Source organism: Eptatretus burgeri, chromosome 17, assembly GCF_056783735.1.
Source record: "Eptatretus burgeri isolate ZD-2024b chromosome 17, Ebu_testis_v1, whole genome shotgun sequence".
Lineage (NCBI taxonomy): Eukaryota > Metazoa > Chordata > Myxini > Myxiniformes > Myxinidae > Eptatretus > Eptatretus burgeri.
The window spans coordinates 34955599-34972918 of record NC_140977.1 but is presented as its reverse complement, the minus strand read 5'-3'; the positions used below and the strand labels follow the sequence as shown (position 1 = coordinate 34972918).

At 38.9% G+C, this 17320-nt stretch overlaps 1 protein-coding gene across 1 annotated transcript in view; it reads right to left on the bottom strand.

The window, feature by feature from the left end:
- The window catches only part of LOC147009723 (protein sidekick-2-like), a 956293-nt gene that overhangs the window by 261309 nt on the left and 677664 nt on the right, over positions 1–17320 (bottom strand). Inside the window, exons 20-22 of the mRNA XM_085861602.1 lie at positions 12831–12929; positions 12354–12545; positions 1570–1691 (exon numbers count right to left, since the gene is read on the bottom strand). Coding sequence (XP_085717728.1) covers positions 1570–1691; positions 12354–12545; positions 12831–12929 — 413 coding nt within the window. The remainder of the gene's footprint in view (positions 1–1569; positions 1692–12353; positions 12546–12830; positions 12930–17320) is intronic.

Genomic DNA, 17320 nt, shown 5'->3' with positions numbered 1-17320 from the left:
AAAGTGAGGAGTCATCAGCATACATGGCGAGCTGAGTCAGAACATTATCAGGAAACATTACTGCTGGAAAGGCAATGGCAAACCACCCAGCATAAACTTTGCCAAGAAACTGCTTCGGCAGCACCGATGCTCTGTAAGACAGTATGGTAGGTACATCAGAATCAGAAGAGCCATTTGTATGCAAAGAAGCAAGCTTTTGGGTCACAATCATGAAGATAATTATTTTCATAGTATGGACTGCCCGTCATCGAACAAACCTTGGGAATGCAATGAGTTGCCCACGAATCGACCACGTGATGCCATGAATTCCACAAAAATTCTCACCTAATCAACAGTTCTCCATCTCGTTGAATGGCTGGAGTATTGTGTATTCTTCTCTGTGAAGCGCATTCAATTCATTTTGGAATAAGATCGTTTGCGTTTTTCATAATACAAGGATGATTGGTCATCTGACTGTGATGGAATTGCCCAAAAAGGAAATTCCCATCACACAAATTTGATGATTCCCTGCTGTTATCATTTGACATTTGGTTGAACATGATGCAGTTTTTCGTTTTAAAGATGATTTGTTATCACGTAAAACATTGCATTTTGATTGGGAAAAAGACTCTCAGAAACCCACAAGAGAACAATGCCGTCCAGAACAGAGGTTGGCAGACTGTAATTCCATTCCAGGATTAGTTAACGGATGCAAAACAATCATTCCCACAAGTTAGGGGTTGCATTATCTTGTAAGTGTGCTGTCCAAGAGGAAAGGGGGATCGGAGGGGGGAAATGAAGGCTTGCAATTCTGTCGTGATGGAAATCATGATCACAAAGTACCAGTGGCAAGCAACATGAACCAACTAAGAGAGCTGGCATAACACTTGGGGACTGCCATTCATACAGCTGTTGTACAATTTTTGGATTCTTAACGTTTTCACCGACTCGATGTAAATCCTGTTACTCAAATCAAAGCCACAATTAATTTAACTTTCCACAACCAAAGTACTGTTGAAGAGAAAATCTTTATTTTAACGTAGTACCACGGAATCCAAGCCACTGAGATGGTAAACATCTACAATGATTTGCACTAAACTAAGCTGACATTTTTCTGGCATTTATGCTTTCGTGGGGAGTGGAGGGGGCTGAGAGAACAAGCAAACACAGAACATGGTGACTTTCGGCTGGCCTTGCGGGAGAATCAGACAAAATAACTAAGAGCAAACAAGAAGAGGAGTACAGGATAACAAGTGGGTTATAGGTTTAAGACAGAATGTGATTATATATTTTGATAGAAAAAGAAAAGGTAATGAGTACATATGTGAAAATACTGAGTACAGTACCAAATAAAAGGCAACTTGATTTAAAAGGAATATTCCCCAACACAGCCCACTAAATCAATTTTAGACCAAATTCCCAATAGTCTTGCAATGAGCTTTCAAGAATGTTGTTTGCAAACAGACAATAACAACAACCCTTTAAAACAACAACAACAACAACAACAACAACAACAACAACAACAACAACAACAACAACAACAACAACGACGATGTGAAACTATTTGCAGTGCATGAAAACAGAACTCACCTGCGCTTCAACAATCCAGTGAGTGATGGAAGTTCCTCTTTCTGGCCCAGACCGGACTTGCAGGAGTAAGGATCGTGCCGCCACTCGAGACACTGATAAGACCACAGGTGCTCCAGGTACGGCTGCAGGTACAAATAAATAAATAAATAAGTAAAAGCACGAAACGCTATCATCACCCTAATGCTCTACATCTCAGAGCACGTACTCCCTGTTTAAGCAATATATTTGTATATATATATATATATATATATATATATATATATATATATATATATATATATATATATATATATATATATATATATATATATATATATATATACGAAAAGCACGGTGAGTCGGTGAAGCTGTCCATGAAGCCATCAGTGAGTCAGTCTGTGAAGACTATATGCTTAGTAATCATGTCCCAAACACCTATAATGTGTCAACGTTAATTCCCAAAGACCCTTAAGACCTCTAAAAACCTAAAAGATTTTACCAAGGACCTAAAAGACCACAAAGACCCCAATAACCCAAAAGACCCCGAGGACCCAAAAGACCCAGATAACCCAAAAGTCCTTGAGGACCCAAAATAACCTAAGGACCCAAAAGTCCCCAAAGGACCCTGAAGTCCACAAAGACCCAAAAGTCCCTGAAGCCCCAAAAGTCACCAAAGTCCCCAAAATATCCCAAAGACCTAAAAGACCTGAAGACCCAAAAGACACCGAAGACCCAAAACTCCCCAAAGACCTGAAGACCCCAAAGACCCAAAATACCTGAAGACCCCAAAAGACCCCAAAGACCCAAAAGCCCTGAAGATGCAAATTCCCCGAAGACCCCACAGACCCAAAACTCACCAAAGACCCCAAAAGACCCTGAAGACTCAAAAAGACCCAAAAGTCCCCAAAGACCGAAAAGAAGACCCAAAATTCACCAAATATCCAAAATACATGAAGACCCCAAAATACCCCGAAGAGCCAAAGACTCCAAAGACTCCAAAGACCCAAAAGACACTAAAAACCCAAAAGACCCTGAAGACCCAAAAGACCCCAAATACCCCAAAGTCACAGAAGACCCAAAATACCCAAAAGACCCAAATATCCCCAAACCCCAAAGACCTGAAGACCCAAAAGATCCCAAAGATGCTGAAGACCCAAAAGAACCCAAAGACCCAAAAGTTCTAAAAGTCTCCAAAGACCCAAAAGTCACAAAAGACCCCAAAGACCCAAAATACCCCTAATACCCAAAAGTCACAAAAAACCCAAATGACATGAAGACCCAAAAAGACCCTGAAGACCCCAAAGGCCCAAAAATACTCCAAAGACCTAAAAGACCCCAAATACAGAAAAAGTCAGCAAAGACACAAAAAGACCCCAAAGACCCAAAACACCTGAATATCCAAAATATCCCAAAGACCCAAAAGTTCTAAAAGTCCCCGAAGACACAAAAGTCCAAAAAGACCCTGAAGACCCAAAATACCCAAAAGACCCAAAAGTCACTGAAGAGCCAAAAAGACCCTGAAGACCCAAAGTCCCAAAAGCCTCGGAAGACCCAAAAGACCGAAACTACTTTCATAACTAGCGTTTGAACACAAACTCTTGGTATCATAACTGTCTTCTGCATGATCTTCGGTACTTTCATGATCATCTATAAAACTACTTTCATAACTATCATTTGAACACAAACTCTCAGTATCATCACAATCTTCTGTTCCAACAGAGATACTCTCAGTCTTCAAAATCTTCACTTGAAAAATGACATTAAATTAGTCGAAAAAAAACTACCATACATATGGACATATTTTTTTTTTCATTAAGATTCAACTACTACATATTTTTATTTTTTTTGATATGAAAGGTAATTTTAAAATGGTCCTTAACAACTACTGAACAAAATATCATTTCACCTGATATATTAACATCCCTTTTATTATTACATCAATTTTATGACATCAAGATTTACATCTTGAGGGTTGTTGGAAAAAAAAAATATCCTTGCTTATTGGTGATGGTCTTTTGGCGTCGGGAAGGGCATCCGGCCATAAAAAAAAACATTGCCTCAAGAAAAAGCCTAACCCCTGCACAGCAGGGAAAAATGGCTGTAAAAACGGTCATTATTATTATTATTATATTGGAGATGGTCTTATCTTTCCTTTCTAAAACCCCATCCATCAGGGTTTTATTTTTTGATACTTTTCTTGTTTCATTGCTTTTGCTCGTTTTGAATATATTGCTAGAAGGAAATGAGAAACTTTTGTTGGAGTTACATTAACTAGCAGATACCGATCTATGATGGGTATGGGGGACAGGATGGATCACAATACTCGGTTACGGTAGTTTCTTTGGATGTTTTGCATTGCATTCAACAGCTCAATTCATATTGGTGGCGTGTCTGGGTGCCCATGGTAGCGTTTGAGACTGGTCACTTTAGATTGTTGGCCTTGACACATAGTGCCGGATGAGTAACACGAACAATTTGACATATTCATCATTTCTATATTTCCTCCATCAACAGATTCACAACATGGCAGGATAAAAGTCGTAAATGCTGAGTTGAAGAAACATCCTGAACTCATGGACTTAGTTGAGTAAAGCACGTCGTCTGGGACCCGGCCGTCGGTTTACCGCTGATTATGACATCATCGATCCCCTCTTTCTGCCTGGTGTTGGCTTAATCGTTAGGGTGGTGGGCTTGGGATCCGATGATCTTGAGTTCAAACACCACTCGGCTGTTGAATTAATACAGGTGGGGTTGACTCTGCCGGTCATCCTTCCGAGGTTGGCAAAATGAGTGCCAGCTTACTGGTATCCTGTGTCGGAGTGGCGACCCGTCCAGGATTGTGCCCTATAGCCAAGGAAACTGCTTTGGCAGAACCAACACTCTGTACAGAGTATGGTCCCAATGGATGGATTCCCTCTTTGAAAATTCTCTCTATATTCGATTTTTTTGTATCCGCTATCACCTGCATAAATACATGGAATACATAATTTGAAGATTTCGGAATTATAAACAGAATATGTTCAGAGAAAAATGTGTTCGAAGTTCCAGGCTTACGCTCATTATATTATGATTGATGTTCTTCTAGATATACTAAAAGCCCTTCCACTGAAGGAAATTGAAGAACTCATATTATCAGTCACAATTGTTTTTATCCAATAGTTGTTATATTTATCTTTATTCAATTTTACATCCTCGACATATTTCTCAGTCTCTTTTACAAATGTAGAGATTGAGTGAAACTTGTCTTTTGCATGTTGATCCATTGTACTTATTAAGTAAAAAACGTTGGTGGGTTCACCTATAAATTACCACAAGATTTTCATCAATAAAATTTCATTTTATTCACAAAAATTGCAAAAGACAAAGATGATGAAAAAAAATTGAAAAATAAGCTTCTACTACTTAAACAGTCTCTTTCAAAGAGACGAACTAACTTGGACCTGTGCCAAGAATTGATTTTTAGTTAAAGTAAAGTTTTACGTTACAAATATGGTGAACACAACATACTGCAACGTATATAATATTAATATTCAAAATTTATTATTGCATTATAGACACCTTCAAACACAAAAACATAAAATATCTGTTGAAGGAATATCTTTAAAATATATGCATTGTGATCCACGTAATATTGATATTCTTAAAGGAAATTATAATAGACACCTTCAAACATAAAAACACAAGAAGAAGGAAGAGGAGATACGTGGATACTCTGTTGAAAATATTGATGAAGCATTGAAAGGACATATAAAAATAAAATTATTTCACTTTAAAGACCCAACACCAACATCAACCATTGAGACAATTATTAAAGTTAAACCAATAATTGAAATTTAAATTAAAAATACATTGAGTGAAATCAATACTTTTAAGTTTTATATTGGAGTAAAAATGACAAGAGAAGGTGGTGAAAAAAACTTCGCACATGAGAACAAACCCTCACTTTATCACATCATTCAAATATTTCTTAGATTGTGATGTACATGATGAACTTCTGAGAAATGAACAAAATATTAATGACAACATGGAAGGTAGTGGATTCGTTATTGAATAATATAATTAATCTTTCTGGATAGTCACATCCTGAAATCAGATCCTCTCAATGCTTCATCATACATTGATTTACCAAAAGAGATAAAATTTTAAAAAGCAGTTGTTAATATTCAAAACAATGATAATAAATGCTTTCTATGGTCTGTTATTGCTCACCTACATCCTCCAAAAAGGAATGCTGAAAGAGTAACTCATAAGAAATATGAGAATACATTAAATGTTAAAAATTTAAAGTTTTCAATGTCATTGAGAGATATTCATAAATTTGAGAAAATGAATAATCTATCTATCAACGAATAGGGATTAATGGATACAAACAAAGTTCAGATATTAAAAATGTCAAACAACTATAAAAATGATGAAACACACATTGACCTTCTCCACTTTACTTCAAAGGAAAAATCACATTATGCTTACATTAAAAATTTATCAACATTAACCAAATCACAACTCTACAATAGAAAATGTAAAACATATCCTTGTAAGAGATGTCTCAACTCCTTTCATACAAAAGAACGATTGAATCAACATTTGAAATATTGTAGTAATCATAAATCAGCCATAATCAATTTACCAAAAGCAGGTTCAAACATATAATTCAAAGATTTTAACAAATCGATAAAACATCCATTTGTGATACATGCTGATTTTGAAAGCATCGTTGAAAAAATAAACACTGTTTCTCTTCATCCAAATCAATTATTCTCAAATAAATATGAAAAACATACTACTTGTGGTTTCTGTTATTATATCAAATCATCTTTTGGTGATGAATACGGCAAGTTCGAACTTTGTAGAGGAGAAGATGCCTCGGAGGAGTTTGTGAAATGACTGGAAAAATACTGAATTCAATTATCAAAGGTAATGGGAGAAACTCATAAACTAACGAATGAATCTAACGAAAGAAGAGAAAAGGAAATTTAGGCAACCACAGGCTGTCTGTCATATTTGTGAGGAGAAAATTAGTAAAGGTCTAAAGTTAAGAGACCATTGTCATCTCACTGGTAAATATAGAGGTCTGGCTCATCAGAGTTGTAATCTCATTTTTAAACTTCCCTCCTTCATTCCAGTATTTCTTCACCACACTCACTTTGACACACATCTTTTTATAAATGAATTGAGTAAAACCAGTGGAGACATTTCAGCCAATCCTAACACTAACCAGAATTACATCTCATTCACAAAGACAATCCCTACATCTCCCATAACTCATATCAGATTTCTTAACACATTCAAGTTTATGTCTCGTCCATTATCTGTCACTAGCATAACCCGCGCTCTGCGCGACATGTTGGGGTGGGTGTGTTTGAGAAAGGAACTGATGCAGAGTATCAGTAGTAATTTTACTTTAATGCAGTAAGTGAATACGATTTCACTGTTTCAGAACCATTTTATTTACTTTTTTGTACCATGCACCTCATATGGTCTTTGAGATAATGTAAGCCGAATATCACGTTACTCGAGCGCAGAACAAAGTCGAAGATAGCGCGACACGAAACCACAAACTCGGAAATAATATATAAGATGGTATCAAATATTAAAAAACTTTCCAATTCCCCAATTGATCTCCTATCACAAAAGGGAATATGTTCCTTAAACGAAGTCATTTGAGAAGTTTAAAGAAACACAACTTCCCTTAAAGGAAAGTTTATATAATGAATTAAATAAAAATCAAATAACTGATGAATATTATGCATAAGCACAAAATGTTTGGAAGAAGTTTAATATAAAGAACCTTGGGGAATATCACGATTTGTATCTTAAAACTTATGTTCTATTATTGGCTGATGTACTTGAGACTTTTAGAACAGTATGTCAAAATAAACATTCTCACATTTCTCAAATCAAGAAAAGATTGATCTCCTATCACAAAAGGGAATATGACAAAAATACTTTTGGAACAGTATCTCCCATCACAAAAGGGAATGTCACAAAAAAGACTTTTAGAACAGTATGTCAAAATAAAAATTCTCACATTTCTCAAATCAAGAAAAGATTGATCTCCTATCACAAAAGGGAATATGTTCCTTAAACGAACTCATTTGAGAAGTTTAAAGAAACACAACTTCCCTCAAAGGAAAGTTTATATAATGAATTAAATAAAAATCAAATAACTGATGAATATTATGCATAAGCACAAAATGTTTGGAAGAAGTTTAATTTTAAGAACCTTGGGGAATATCACGATTTGTATCTTAAAACTGATGTTCTATTATTGGCTGATGTACTTGAGACTTTTAGAACAGTATGTCAAAATAAAAATTCCTCTGGATTAGGCCCTGCTCACTATTACACAGCCCCAGGATTAGCTTGGAGTGCTGTGTTAAAAATGACAAAACAACCATTGAAATTAATTGGTGATATAGATATGCTTTTGATGATAGAGAAAGCTAAAAGAGGAGGAAAATCACAAGTCTGTTCAAAGAGATATGCTAAAGCTAACAACAAATATCTTCCCAACTATGATGTTAAAAAAGATAGTTCTTACTTGATGTAGTATGATGCTAACAATTTGTATGGATGGGCTATGTCTCAATCTTTACCTTATGGAAATCTTAGATGGACGAAGGAGAAAAATTATGAAAAGGTTTTACAGAACATTGTTATTTCCTCTCAAAAATAATTGGATGAAGCTAATGTAGGATATTATTTTGAGGTTGATATAAAATATCCTGAAGAACTCCATAAGAAATAATGACCTTTCATATACGCCTGATAAAGAAAGTCCTCAGAAGGAATGGATTAGCGGTTAACAATAGTTTCTTAAAAGGGCAAAGTAACAGAGAAACTGCTTACCACATTGTATGATAAAGGAAATTATGTTTTACATCAGAGAAATTTAAGACAATCTTTATCTGCTGAGTTCGGAGGAAAGAAAATTCATAGGATTTTGAAATTTAAACAAGATCATTGGTTAAAAAAGTATCTTGATTTTAACACAGAAAAGAGAACACTTGTTACAAATGATTTTGAGAAGAACTTTTATAAATCAATGAATAATGCTATATTTGCATCCAGATGCTTTAAAACAAGCATCCAAATTCATTAATAAACCAAATTTTCAAAGAGTGGAGGTGTTTTCAGAGAACTTTTGTGCTATTCATTTGAACAAAGAAAGTATTGAAATGGATAAACCTATCTATATAGGAACATCAATTCTTGACTTGTCAAAGTTGTTAATGTATGACTACTCTTCCGGTCAAAAGTTTTAGAACACCCCCATTTTTCAGTTTTTACTGAAATTTAAGCAGTTCAAGTCCAGTGAATAACCAGAAATGGTACAAAGCGAAGTGGCAAACTGCCAGAGGTAAAAAAAAAAAACAAACAAAAAAGCTTAGGTTACGAAAAACTGAAAAATGTAAATTTCAGAGTTAAAAATGCCCTTTTCAGGGAACAAATAATGGGTTAGCAACTGCACCTGTTCTGCAGCAATGGAAGTAAATTAAGCCTTGAAAGTTTATGCAAGGTGTCCCATGCAATACAGGTGTCCCAACTTTTGTTGATTAGTTACAAACCCCCTGTCTGTATAAAAGCAGTGCTGGAACAGACTGTGTTGCGACACCCTCTGAAGCATTATTTCGACAATATTGCACTGCAGGAAGTAGTATATTGCTATCATAATGGTGAGAAAAAGACAATTAACAAAGGAAGACAGACAGACCATTATAACCTTTAAAAGTGTAGGTCTTTCCTTTCGAGAAATTGCAAAGAAGCCAAGGTGTCAGTGAGTACAGTTTCCTACACCATCAAAAGGCACTTGGAAACTGGAGGAAACTCTGACAGGAAGAGGTCTGGCAGACCCAAAGCCACAACACAATCAGAAGACAAGTTTCTGAGCATCAACAGCTTGCGTGATAGGCAGCTCACCAGACAGCAGCTTCAAGCACAGCTTAACACTGGTTGAAGTAAGGAAGTCTCAGTTTCAACTGTGAAGAGAAGACTACGAGCTGCAGGTTTGACAGGTTGAGTGGCAATAAGAAAGCCATTGCTAAGATGGTAAAATAAGAAAAAGAGGCTTGCCTGGGTCATGAAGCACTGTCAGTGGACTACTGAAAACTGGAAGAAGGTCTTATGGACCGATAAATCAAAATTTGAAATCTTCGATTCATCACGCAGGGTTTTTGTAAGCTGTCGAGTAGGCGAAAGGATGGTTCCTCAGTGTGTAACACCAACTGTCAAACATGGAGGAGGAACCGTGATGATCTGGGGCTTTCTTGCTGGATCCAGAGTCGGCGACTTGCACAGAGTGACTGGCACCCTGAACCAAAAGGGCTACCACAGCACCACAGCATTTTGCAGAGCCATGCAATACCCTCTGGTCTATGCCTAGTTGGTCAGGGGGTTCACCCTACAGCAAGATAACGACCCAAAACATACCTCCAACTATGTCAGAACTGCCTTAGAAGAAAAGGACAAGATGGTAGGCTTCAAATAATGGAATGGCCAGCACAGTCTCCAAACTTAAACCCCATCGAGCTGGTTTGGGATGAACTGGACAGAGGGTGAAAGCAAAGCAACCTACAAGTGCAACACATTTGTGGGAACTTCTGCAACAGTGTTTGGAAGAACTTTCCAAACAATATTTTATTTCCATTGTAGAAAGAATGCCACGAGTAAGTTCGGCTGTTATATCTGCAAAAGGTGGCTACTTTTATGAGTCAAAAATTTAGATGAAATTTTGTTCAACAAAACGATTGCATGATTTCTTTTTTATCTGCAATTGTTTATTTGTTCTAAGCTTTAATTTGAGAGTACATGGAAACATTAAACTGCTACAATTTCAGTAAAAACTGGCAAAATGGGGGTGTTCTAAAACTTTCGACCAGTAGAGTACTTCTCCAACAACCCATAGAAGGGATTAATCTACTTTATATGGATATAGAGTTATATTTTGAAAATCAATAAGGAAGATATTTATTAGGATATGTCTCAAGATGTAGGTTCTTATGATACAAGCAATTATAAATCAGATAACAAACTATTCTCTACATAGAATGAAAATGTTATTGGAAAATTTTAAGATGAGTTGGGTGGAAAGATAATGAGCGAGTTTGTGGGATTGAGAGCAAAGGCTTATGCCAATAAATATATGATAATGAAATTGAAAAGAGTGATAAACATTTCAGGGGAGTAAAGAAAATGTAATCAAAGAAACAATAAATTTTGAAGATTATTACAACTGAAAGAAAGAAAGAAGAGTACAGAAAAAGAAGAAGTACATTGCCTTTAAGAAAGAAGAGTACAGAAAAATTAATATAATAAGAAGTTATAAGCATAATTCATATACAGAGGAGGTAAATAAGAAGGCAATGGGGGCTTTTGATGATAGGTTTATTTTAGAAAATGGGATTGACAGCCTTCCTTACGGAGGATATATATATATATATATATATATATATATATATATATATATATATATATATATATATATATATATATATATATATATATATATATATATATATATATATATATATATATATAGTTTGGGTGGTTTTAATGGGCTGCCGCCAACTTTATTTACTGGTATGCTTGACGGTGATGAGTAACCATGAACAAATATTTGTTGGAACTATGATGAGTTTTGGTGTTAGTCATGTAAATTTTTGAAAGTGCCTTAGAATTGCTGCTTCACAGACTCAAGAAATATAAAAAACTAGAAGGGCACTCTTCACCAGAAATGCATCCACCCACATTATTACATCATTATACATACTTCTTGGTGTTGGCTTAATGGTTAGGGTGGTGGGCTTGGGATCCTAGGTTCCTAAGTTCAAATCCCATTTAGCTGTTGAATTAATACCAGGTGGGGTTGACTGCTGTCATCCTTCTGAGGTCAGCAAAATGAATACCAGCATGCTGGTACACTGTGTTGGAGTGGTGACCCATCCAGGATTGTGTCCAATAGCCAAGGAGACTGCTTTATCCCTGTGTCGTAAGAGGCGACCAGGATTGCGTCAGAAAGGGCATCCGGCGTAAAACCTGTGCCAAATCACTATGCGGATCATACGGATGATCCGCTATGGCGACCCCTAACGGGAGCAGCCGAAAGAAGAAGAAGAAGAAGAAGAGCCAAGGAGACTGCTTAGGCAGCACCAAAGCTCTGCACAGAGTGTGGTCCCAATGGATGGATACATACTTGCACCAAGTTTGATTAAAATCCTGAACACAGGTTCAAAGTATTCAAAATATTAAATAATTCTGGCTGCCAGACCATGTGTCCCCAAAAGACCCTTTAGATCCTGAATACCCAAAACACCCCTAAGATCCTAACACCATTTAGATGCCTTACACCCTTCAGACAGATTAGACAGCTTAGACCCTTGACCATTTAGACCACTTGGACCTTCTTATATCACAAATTAATTTCAAATAAATATAATATCACCAATATTACAAATAAATTAATAGAAAAGAAACGTTTGTAATATGATTGGTGTAAATCATGCCAACACAGTAAATCTGTGACATCAATCTCTGCATCTCCGTATATAGAGAGGTGAGCGTAACGAGCTGTCCTGCAACTGTCCTGAAATAGCGAGTATAGCGAGATGTCCTGAAATGAAGTCAGCTTTCCTGCAACTATTGTAACCAACACGAAGTCGGAGCACTGGGATATAGATATGACCACATGCAAGATTGTATTCACATTTTTACTTGTGTGTTACTTTGTGACCGATGTGACAAAGTTACATTGTAATATTGATATTAAGCAAGGACTCAAGCTTTGGAATTAGGGATAACTTGGGCACCTGGCATGTGGCCTGCAGTGAAGGTGAGGCTACGGACAGGGCCAGATCCAGCAGATGTCCGCGCGGCCATGTGAAGCAGATATGTGGCATGTTCTTCCAGTCCTGTAATGCGGTACTTGTGGAAGGAGTTGTCGAGGTTGTGCGTTACTATTACGTGTGTGCGGTTTCCTTGCTGCCAGGAGAGCTGGTATCCTGTGACCAAGAAAATAAAAAGGACCAAGTGTGAGATGCAAAAATACACTTAGGGGAGATTTTAGTGTGTCAAAGAGAAGAGAGCAGAAAAAGAGGAAAATGGCATGAGTCCATAAACAAATATATCTCACATGAGTAAAAATGAAAATGCAGAAAATAAAGAAATCTGTGAAGAATCGTGATAGATCAGTGTTTGTCTATAATAAATAAATAAATAAATAAACAAATAAATAAATAAATAAATAAATAAATAAATAAAAGAAGTACATTTTTCCATTCACTCACCAAACAGTACTCCATTTAACTCCTTAGGTTCACCCCAACTCAGCAGTAGTGATGTCTTTGAGAAATCCAACAGTTGGAGACTCTGCACTGGCCCAGGTGCTGGAAAATTCAAATTGACTTTGTAAACTATGGTTAAAATCAAGGAAACATTGGTTGTTCTACGTATGAGTCAGATCTACAGCTGCTCTTTACATCTCAATCAAAGTTAGGTTTTCCGAACCGGATCCATCGTGTTTTTCTGATTATTATATTTTCGCCCCTGTGTGCTGTTTATATTTTCATCAAAATTTTCCATGATAAACCGTACCTTGTTGTCGATATTTGTTGATTTCGTTTTTTGGTGCAGCCAAGGCCTTCTCGGATAGCCGGAGCTTAATCTTCTCGGTTTTCAGGTTTTGTTGTTCCGTCTCTCTTTTTTTTTTTTCCACCCAACAATTTAGTCCTTTCTGTTTTTTAAAGTTATCAAATTCCCCCTCGCTTCAAAAAAAGATAAAAAAACCCAAAAAACTTCACTCCAAAATACGATCTTATTCTGCCTTCGACTTGTACTTCCTGTACCTCTCTCCTTTTCCTCTATAATTTTCTTAATATCTTAACTGAAGAAAGACGCTTCTTCCTTCTTCCTATAAAAGCTTTTGAAAGCATATTAAAATGCTAAACTTCCCTTATTTATCTGGCATCAGCACCCCACATGTTATTCATCACGAGCTATTCTTCCTCTTCTTGTTCACAAGGCATATTTTGCAAACCTGTCTCTTACCGAAGCGCTTGGTCCTTCATCCTCCTCCGGTTCCTACAGCATGACCTCTTTCCATGCCCTGAACCAAAATTCTATCCATCCCATGATCTTTATCTCCGAATGCTAAATATGGGAATCTTGAAAGGTACAGTTTGCAGAGGTTGTCTGCACACAACCAAATCTGTGTGCCAGTACCCCCCTCTGTGCCAGTACCTCCCCCACATCTTCAACAAGTCTGCATCCTTCCAACCACTCCCCTTCTACATGGCCAGCTCTTCAGTATCCTTCCACTTCATGTCCCCCTTTTCTACATTCCCCCTCACCCCATCCTCTCCAAGCTTCTCTCTCACCCCACCCTCTCAAAGACTCCCCCCACCCCACTCCCTAAATGCTTCCCCATCTTGGCTGCCCCCTCGTTTCACCCCTCTCAGTTTTCCTTTCATCCTACCCCTCTCGGAATCCCCTCGTCCTGCCTTTCAGCTCTCCGCTCATCCTGCCCCTCTTCGCTTCACCCTTGTCAACCCCTCTCGGCGTCCCCCACTTCCAGCCCTCTCTCATTTTCCACTCCATTTTACCGCTTGTTCATCTGTATGTTGTACCCTCCTCCAAACAGTGAAAACTCCATCTACATCTCTCTCGTAGACAACATGGACCAAAGTTTAACCACTCATCCCAACTCTCCTCTTGGCACATCTCCGCATTCACTTGGCACCTTTATGTTTTGATTGGAGTGCTTGCCTGGCACCTCTCGTGCCATCTGGTGATTGCCAATGCTTACTAGGTGCCTCTCAGCACTTGCTTGGTGCTCCTCAGCGTTCGGTCAACCTGACCAAGTCTCTCGGAATTCGCCCGACGCTCCCAGCACTCGCCCGGAGAACGGCCCCAAGACAGACCGCACAAACGGTTAAACAATCCATAGACCACACGAACGGTTGAACAGCATGTCCCCTCTCCACATTCAGCCAACCCGACTCTCTGAGGTGCACCACTTTGATCCAGCCACGCAGATTCATCACCCGAGCACCAGGGGCAGGACCTGTTTGCCTCTGTGATGCCGCGAGGACTGGGATGCCGGAATTGCAGTAATTGCAGCACTGGTGAAGTGATAACTTGGGAATGTGCATTTTAAAGGTTTCTGGGTAGAGAAATATGGCTGTGGAAAGGGAGGTTCGAGTACTGGATGTTGAATTAGGAAAGGAATGAGGTTGGAGTTCGGAATGGTTGGTTTAGGAAGAGAACAATGGGGAAGGTTCTACCTACAATGACAGTGCACTTCCATTTTCCTCATTCGGGGGGAAAGTTAATCGAACCAAACAAAATTGTTTTGGAAATATCTAAACTCCAGGGCTCTTTTTGGTGTTGATTGTGTCTCCCCGGGGTCTTTCCAAATCTGCAACCATAGGAGCAGCAATGGCCTGTCCATGAGAGGGTGTTTCCCCCCATGTGGGGAGAATTCCATGACTGCAATTATATTATTAACCACAAGGGGTGTAGTCACACAGTTGTATAAACGAGCATGCAAACATAGATAATATGTATACGTGGGAAAACTATGTGCCCAGATAATAAGTACTTACAAGGGTCAGTGTATGAAAAAGAGAATTATGATTCTACTTCATGAGTACTTTTCTCTGTTTAGTTGTCGATGTGTTTACAGAGACGTGAACTCTTGTAAATTGTTTCTGGAAGGCTCAATTTGCTGTGTCTGGATGGGTTTGAGGATAGAGTAGTAACAGATGAAACCCGAATCCTATATCCAGGTTCCTCCTGATGACTCCATCGTTACCTATCCACGTTCCTCATGATGACTCCATCGTTACCTATCCACGTTCCTCCTGATGACTCCATCGTTACCTATCCACGTTCCTCCTGATGACTCCATCGTTACCTATCCACGTTCCTCCTGATGACTCAATCGTTACCTATCCATGTTCCTCCTGATGACTCCATTGTTACCTATCCACGTTCCTCCTGATGATCCATCGTTACCTATGCATGTTCCTCCTGATGACTCCATCGTTACCTATCCACGTTCCTCCTGATGACTCCATAGTTACCTATCCACGTTCCTCCTGATGACTCCATCGTTACGTATCCACGTTCCTCCTGATGACTCCATCGTTACCTATCCACGTTCCTCCTGATGACTCCATTGTTACCTATCCATGTTCCTCCTGATGATCCATCGTTACCTATCCACGTTCCTCCTGATGACTCCATCATTACCTATCCACGTTCCTCCTGATGATCCATCGTTACCTATCCACGTTCCTCCTGATGACTCCATCGTTACCTATCCACGTTCCTCCTGATGACTCCATCGTTACTTATCCACGTTCCTCCTGATGACTCCATTGTTACCTATTCAGGATCCTCCTGATGATCCATCGTTACCTATCCACGTTCCTCCTGATGACTCCATTGTTACCTATTCAGGATCCTCCTGATGATCCATCGTTACCTATCCACGTTCCTCCTGATGACTCCATTGTTACCTATTCAGGATCCTCCTGATGATCCATCGTTACCTATCCACGTTCCTCCTGATGACTCTATCGTTACCTATCTACGTTCCTCCTGATGATCCATCGTTACCTATCCACATTCCTCCTGATGACTCCATCATTACCTATCCACGTTCCTCCTGATGATCCATCGTTACCTATCCACGTTCCTCCTGATGACTCCATCGTTACCTATCCACATTCCTCCTGATGACTCCATCGTTACCTATCTACATTCCTCCTGATGACTCCATTGTTACCTATTCAGGATCCTCCTGATGATCCATCATTACCTATCCACGTTCCTCCTGATGACTCCATTGTTACCTATTCAGGATCCTCCTGATGATCCATCGTTACCTATCCACGTTCCTCTTGATGACTCCATCGTTACCTATCCACGTTCTTCCTGATGGCTCCATTGTTACCTATTCAGGATCCTCCTGATGACTCCATCATTACCTATCCACGTTCCTCCTGATGATCCATCGTTACCTATCCACGTTCCTCCTGATGACTCCATCGTTACCTATCCACGTTCCTCCTGATGACTCCATCGTTACCTATCCATGTTCCTCCTGATGATCCATCGTTACCTATCCACGTTCCTCCTGATGACTCCATCGTTACCTATCCACGTTCCTCCTGATGATCCATCGTTACCTATCCACGTTCCTCCTGATGATCCATCGTTACCTATCCACGTTCCTCCTGATGACTCCATCGTTACCTATCCACGTTCCTCCTGATGATCCATCGTTACCTATCCACGTTCCTCCTGATGACTCCATTGTTACCTATTCAGGATCCTCCTGATGATCTATCGTTACCTATCCACGTTCCTCCTGATGACTCCATCGTTACCTATCCACGTTCCTCCTGATGATCCATCGTTACCTATCCATGTTCCTCCTGATGATCCATCGTTACCTATCCACGTTCCTCCTGATGACTCCATCGTTACCTATCCACGTTCCTCCTGATGATCCATCGTTACCTATCCACGTTCCTCCTGATGACTCCATCGTTACCTATCCACGTTCCTCCTGATGACTCCATCGTTACCTATCCACGTTCCTCCTGATGACTCCATCGTTACCTATCCACGTTCCTCCTGATGACTCCATTGTTACCTATTCAGGATCCTCCTGATGATCCATCGTTACCTATCCACGTTCCTCTTGATGACTCCATCGTTACCTATCCACGTTCCTCCTGATGACTCCATTGTTATCTATTCAGGATCC